At 62.7% G+C, this 6,663-nt stretch overlaps 1 protein-coding gene across 1 annotated transcript in view; it reads right to left on the reverse strand.

Annotated features, from left to right (window-relative positions):
* OTOF (otoferlin) overlaps positions 1–6,663 on the reverse strand; it is a 99,342-nt gene that overhangs the window by 26,430 nt on the left and 66,249 nt on the right. Inside the window, exons 21-28 of the mRNA XM_029913047.1 lie at positions 6,336–6,525; positions 5,765–5,889; positions 4,884–5,018; positions 3,823–3,984; positions 2,789–2,908; positions 2,214–2,375; positions 1,453–1,615; positions 443–573 (exon numbers count right to left, since the gene is read on the reverse strand). Coding sequence (XP_029768907.1) covers positions 443–573; positions 1,453–1,615; positions 2,214–2,375; positions 2,789–2,908; positions 3,823–3,984; positions 4,884–5,018; positions 5,765–5,889; positions 6,336–6,525 — 1,188 coding nt within the window. The remainder of the gene's footprint in view (positions 1–442; positions 574–1,452; positions 1,616–2,213; positions 2,376–2,788; positions 2,909–3,822; positions 3,985–4,883; positions 5,019–5,764; positions 5,890–6,335; positions 6,526–6,663) is intronic.

Genomic DNA, 6,663 nt, shown 5'->3' on the forward strand with positions numbered 1-6,663 from the left:
GGGTTCTCTGGTTTGTATATGTGCTGGGCTGTGCATGCCGGTTTGTTATTGTAGGGTTGCTCATACATGCTGGGGTGGGGTACCCTTGTTTGTTTATGTGCTGGGCTGTGCATGCTGTTTTATTATTGTAGGGTTGCTGAGGCGGGGTACCCCGGTTTGTATGAGTGCTGGACTCTGCATGCTGGTCTGTTATTTTTTGAAGCAGAATTCCAATCTCTATGTGCTCTCAGTCCTGAACGGGGGCTCTCTGTGCCGGTAGCACCGTGGGCAGCCACCCAGGCCAGCGTGGGGGCCAGGCTACGCCTTTCATTCAGGGCATCAGTTTGGTTGCACGTCCCACCAGATGGGTGGCCCCTGCTTTGGGTGGAGCACCCCCGGGGGTCTGTAGCTTTGCGAAGAAACCCGCCGCTCATGGAATGAGCTTGGCTGCTCGGATACTCACAGCTTCCAGCTTCACCATGGTCTCCATCTTCTTGATGGGCACCTCCGGTTCCATGTTGATGACAATTTCACCTGGGGGACGATAGTACGGGCCTCCGTTTGCCAGGGCCAAGTAGCCGTTGAGCAGCTTAGCTGGACAGAGGACAGAGAGAGAGAGGCAGAGAAGAGCCAGTGTAGAGGAGACCCGAAGAGATCAGAGAGCAGGAATGCGAGGGAGGCGGGTGACGTGGAAGAGAGACAAGAAACGGGAGCTGTCCCGGAAACAAGAATCAGGGGAAAGGAAACACCTGCCCTCAAAGGAAAACCCAGCTCAGCCGGAGTCGCCGTCGGGGGAAGGGCCACTCAGCCGGCGCTCACACCTGCAATACCAGCTAGCACAGGTGGATGAGTGGGAATTTCGTGCTGGAGCACGGAGCTGCGGGGACGGCCTGGGGGACGGGTGGCTTCTACCTGTCAGGCGCCGTGTGGACGGAGGCGTCGTCCTCGGCTGATGCTGCCGCTATCCCTTGGCCTCTCTGCTGAGGCCCCCATGCCCTCGCAATGGAGGAGCCTGCGTGGCTGCACAAGAGGTGGCCTTTGCCCCTCTAATCCCTGGGGTTATTTCTTCCTCATGTGGTGCCATCGGCGCGCCCGGAGCTCTCCAGGCACGGTCCCTGCCCCAGGGGATGCTGCGGCTGTCGGGCATGAGGCCTGCACCGGTCCGGAGCTGGGCTTTGTTATCTGGGCCTGAGTGGGCTCCACAGGGATACTGATGCATTTGGTAAATATCGACCCACTGAGCCAGCGCGTGAATCTCCCACCCATCTGACCCCCCGTCCCTTGCTCTGACCTGACGTTCCCTCCCTGGAGCCCTGCCTGGCTCTCGCCTGCCCTCTGCTCAGTTAGACGCTTTAAAGAGCAGGAAACACCACATCCTGTCTATCGCTCTCTGCCCATCCCCGCCCCGCTCTGTAGCCGGCCAGGGGCCACACACAGCCCAGGCAATTCGCACCCTCCCCACCCCGCTGGTACCTGCAGCGTTCCAGTGCTGGGATTTCTTGTCCGGGGGCCGGTGGATGAACCTACGCAGGGAACTGACGGCGTGGGAGCCCACCAGCGTGTACCGGCCAAAGGCCCGGCAGTCCACCACCCGGATGTTCAGGGGTGGGTGGAGCAGCTCATTCTCTGGGAGGTCCTGGAAGGGAACGGGTCCCCGTCGTAGGGGGTCGGGGGTTATTTTGGGGGAGGCTCAGACCAGGATCCCATCAGAGGGTGAACGCGAAGTCAGTTTCCTTCCCCAGCCAAGCAGGCCTCACTCCTGTCGGGGGAAGGGCAGCCCTCAAGCGACCCCCTCGGCAGGGGAGAAGAGGATTGCTTTCCAGTGGGGGAGAGCGCAGGGCCCCGAACCACACGGGCGGGGGATGGGGCCTTACTAACCGGCCTACGTCAATAGTGGCAAAGTGCCAGTCAGTCCCTTCATGTCACGGCGCTGCACCAGCACTGCCGAGCAGAGCCCTGCAGCCCTATCGGCCCAGTGGGGAAACCGAGACAGAGAGGGTCAGTGACTTGCCCATGGCCACCCAGGGAGTCGCTGCCCGAGTCAGGGTAAGAACTCAGGTGGCAGCTGGATCCCAGGCCACTAGTTGTCCCCCCCAGACCAGCTGCTCCTGCTGCCCTCCCCCCCGCAGGGCTCCCACCCCTGGCCCTGCCCAGGAGGGGTAGGAATGGCCTCTCCCGGCCAGGCAGGGCTCAGCTACCCCCCTCCCACATGCCCCAGAGCAGGCCGGACTCACCACTTCAAACCACTTGACCAGGGTGCTGAAGTTGGGGTTTTTCTTGTAGTTCTGGATCAAGGCCGACTGGACGCCCTTGCCGGCGCACTCGATGTCCACCCGGGGCCGGTCCACCTGGGCCAGGTTCACCCGCTTCAGGTCCCGCAGGCCCCAGAACAGGATCTGGGCCGAAGGGAAGGCGCTGAGGTGAGGAGCTGAGAGCCGCCCGCGGCCTGCGTCTGACAGCCGGAGGTGGCACGGGGGGCCCAGGGTAAAGGGTCGTGGTGTGATATCGGCTGGGGACACACAGCCCCCGGGCTGCCTGTCCCTGGCTGAGAGCCTCCCTCTCTGACATCCAGCAGCGGAGCAAGCTCACCTGCCCTCCAGCCATGCCAGGGTACCCCAGCGCCGAGTCTGGACCATGCCCCAGATATTATAATGGGCTCTCCTAAGCACCCCCGGCGCCAGCCGAAACAGCCCCACGCGGCCTCTGCCATGCAATTCGGACGTGGCCATTTGTGCTGTTTATTGACACCATTGTGAGCCCAGACACCGAAAGCCAGCGACCCAGGAAGCAGCATCCCCGGAGTTGTTACCTCCACTCTGTATTTACTCAGCACGGGTCGGATCCCCAGGGGCACTGGCAGGATGGGACCCTGCTCCGTGTCCGTCGGCCCATCGATCGGAGGCAGGTCCGACTTGCCAGCCGGGCCGATCTGGAAGAGACACGACGCCGCTCAGGAGCCGCTCCATCGAAACGCCCCGCGAGCGTCCGGTCAGCGCCTCCTTCGCTGACAGGAGGGTTTCACGTTCCTGCATTCGCTGCTCGGGGTTTATTGCTCCACGCCCAGATGACTGACGCCATCCAAGTGAGGGGCACTGAGGAGATGACGTTCAGCTCCAAGACACCCCGTCCCGGCAGACGCGCAGCTAAAACCCCGCCAGGCAGCTCCCCGGCACGGTGCTACGAGACACGCTCCTGCACTCACAGGGCTGCACCCCCAAACGGAGGCGATTGGCTCCCTGCGGTTCTCAAACCTGGGACCCTCACGGGTGAAAGAGGCAACTCTGCTGTTTGAGCTCCAGGAGACTGGCCCGTTGGCACCTGCCGCGATAGCGCCAGTGTATTAGAGTTGGCAAGAGGCAGGCCGGCAGGCAGCGTTAGCACCGGGCGTCTTTACCAGCGTGGGGGATTAACCACTGGAAGAAATACCCAAGGGAAGGGGTGGATTCGCCTTCCCTTGGCGTCTCCCAGTCCAGGCTACCTGTCCAGGAGGCACGTTAGCCAAGCACAAGTTGTTAGGGTCCAACCAGGGGTGACTGGTGAAATGCCAGTAGCAGATCCCACCCCAACATGCTGCCCCCTGCTGGCCCACTCATCAGCATAGGCCTCACCCCAGCCAGCGGGAAGCGGGGACTCGCTGAGCGAGGACTTAGCCTAGACCCTCGGCCAGGAGAGCCGGCAAGCTGCGCTGGTGCTCGCCTGTCTCTCCTGGGAGCGTCTCCAGCTCACACCCGCTGCGATACGTGAGCCACATCCAGCACCCTGCGTGGCCGGTGCAGCTCCCAGCGCAGGGGGTCGCCCAGGGTGGAATTATCTGCTACCTCGCTCCGTGGGCTGGGCTGTTACCTGGAGCAGCTCGAAGGCCGCCAGCAGGTCCCCGGCTGTGGAGTTGCCCCGGTAGATCTGGTAGTACTCCAGCTGGGGCGGGAAGCGCGGGGGGCCATAGTCTTCGTCCAACATCTTCACCACCGGCTTGGCAAAGGTGCGGCCCATGAAGTCTGCCTTGCCCTGGAAAGGCAGGGAGAGAGCTTGGGCGTGTCCAGGTGGCTGCTTCCCACCCCCCAGCCCAGCCCCACGGCTCGCCCCAGCCCAGCCCCACGGCTCCCCCCAGGCTGGGTGGGCAGGTTTGTGCGGAAAGCTGATCAGCAAGTGGATCGAGAGGAAGAGCTGGCAGGGCTCGCTGAATCAAGAGATTCTGCCCTGTTCTCCAGTGGTCTGTGGATGCCAGGGTCGCTTCATGGCTGGGACCTCCTTAATATACCATGATCCCTGCCCCGTGTGTGTGGGGAGCCCTGTGCTGGAATAGCAGGGGGGCTGCAGGTCGGGCGTCGGCAAAGCTGGGGGCAGGTGTTGATAGCAGGGGGCTGTGGTTTGGGAGGGAGAGGCACTGACAGAGCTGGGGGACAGGAATGGATAGCGGTGGGGCTGTGGGTGGGGACATGAGTGGATACCAGGGGGCTGTGGTTTGGGAGGGAGGGGCACTGACAGAGCTGGGGGACAGGAATGGATAGCAGTGGGGCTGTGGGTCGGGACATGAGTGGATACCAGGGGGCTGCGGGTAAGGATTGAGGTGCTGTTGCAGAGGTAAAGGCCTGACTAACGTCTCCCTGCCTTCGGCCTCACAGTCGCTGACTCTCTCACATCAGCAGGAAAATTCAGCCACTCTGTGCCACTGAAGCAGCCTGTTACACGCAGCACCGGCTGCGTAATTGCCCCAGCCCTTGTGTTCTGCAGCCTCTTCCTTCTGCTTTGGGGGTGGTGCCCGGGGGTAGTTAGGGACGGTGCCGGGGGACAAGCGGCTTTCCACAGCCAACACCAACACCGTGTCTTCTGTGTGCCCGTGACTAATCCGCCACCCCAGTCCCTGGCACTGTGCTCCAGTGGGCCGTGCCGGGGCGCTCCCTCACCACCGTGTCCTGGTCGTAGATCTCAATGACAATAATGGGGGGGTCGTCCCGCATCTCGTGGGCTTCCCCGTAGAGCTCCACGTTGTCGAAGACCAGCAGCTGGTCCCAGGTCGGGCAGAGCGTCTCGTTGAGCACCTGGAGGAGCAGGAAGGGGAAAGAGCACCAGGGTTGTGGTTACAGGGAGGAGAGGGGCAGACGTACTCTCCGGGTACTTCCCGCACCAATGCATTGGAGATACCAGGTGGCTGCTTTAAAACTATGGCGGCGAGAAGGCGGGTCCCAGAGCCGGGAAGCCCGGAGGCAATCTCCTCCCAGCTGGCAGAGCTTTGCCTTTGTTGGTGGAGCCTTGACCACATCTTGAAGGCGCCGAGTGAAAGAGAAGTGAGGTCTAGTGGCTGAAGCACAGCACTGGGAGCGCCCCAGAGCTCCGACACTGACTCTCCGTCGGACCTCAGGCAGGTCACTTATTCTGCTCGTGTATCAGCTTCTCTCCGTGTAAAATGGGGATCCTGACAGGGACCCCCAGGGGAGTTGTCAGGATCAGTCAATTGGTGCACATCCAACAGCAGCCAGCAGGGCTCAAACCCCAGATCTTTACAGCCCCAGTGCAGCCCTCCCTGGCTTGAGCTAAAGGGGAATCTCCATCAGCTAGCAGCACTAAGTAGACTGTTATCCTGCTGGGGGCCAGGCCCAGAGGGGCACCTGTCGCACACCTTGACAGCGTGTTATACGTCCGGGCAGCACTTGATGTGCGGTGTTTTCATTACCCCTCACGCTTCCACCAGGTTTGCTGCAGTCTGGTGGGCCAGAAATTCAGCCCAGCGAATTCAGATGCAAACCCGCCCACCTCCCCGTCCCCGGTTTAGCGGCCTGGCTCTTACCTCCGTGCACTGGCCCTGGGTGATGAAGAAAACCCGGGCAAAGGGGTCGGAGAGGCCGCTGCTGTCTGCGGCAAACAAGCTCCTGGCCTGGTACATGTGGGCTCGGAGCTGGAACACCTGCTTCTCTGGGAGGAAAGGAGGGGGTGAGACTCCTGGGCAGCACCTGAGCCGCGGCGCTCAGAGCAGGACACCCCGGGGCATTCGGGGCAGTGATTAGCTCTGGCCCAGCATGGACTGGGGCTGCTCCGGATGGAGAGGTGCCTGCGGGATGCGCCGAGGGTTAGGGCTGCCTTGCAAATTTCTGCTGCACAGAACCGGCGGCAGCAGGCGTTCGGCGCAGAGCCCGCGCTGGGGCCACTCCTGACCCATGGCTGATGGGCTCAGTAGGGAAGGGCCATGTGGAGAAGGAAGGGCTCCACAAGCACAGTCCCCTCGCAGGCAGCATGGCTCCCCACACCAGGCTGCCATCAATCCCAGCGTCGCCCTGGGAGTGACTCAGCCGGCAGCAGCCCCCAGCCTGGCCCCCAGGAGCAGCACCCGAGGGAGCAGAGGGAGAGCGGGCGGCTCTTACTAGTGTAGAGGAGGCTGATGGGCGGGAAGGCCTGGAGGCCGAGGCCCTTGCTGGCTTTCTTCTCCTCAAAGCCGCAGGGCAGGCCGCTCAGGAAGTCCTTGCGCTGCTTGTTGAGGCCCAGCCACAGGTAGATCTCCATCTTGGCCTGCACCGTCCAGCCGGCCGGCCCGAAGCCCCTCTTCCCGGGCAGCTGGGCACAGGGGGGAGAGCTTCAGCTGGGGCGCAGGGCACGCCAGACCAGACCAGACCCACCTCCTGTCCTCTGGGGTCAGACCCATCGTGCCATTCAGCCCCCCTCCCCCGCCCTACGGGGTCAGACCCATCGCGC

Source organism: Terrapene carolina, unplaced genomic scaffold (assembly GCF_002925995.2).
Source record: "Terrapene carolina triunguis isolate 2854851 unplaced genomic scaffold, T_m_triunguis-2.0 Scaffold427, whole genome shotgun sequence".
In the NCBI taxonomy this organism is placed as follows: domain Eukaryota; kingdom Metazoa; phylum Chordata; order Testudines; family Emydidae; genus Terrapene; species Terrapene triunguis.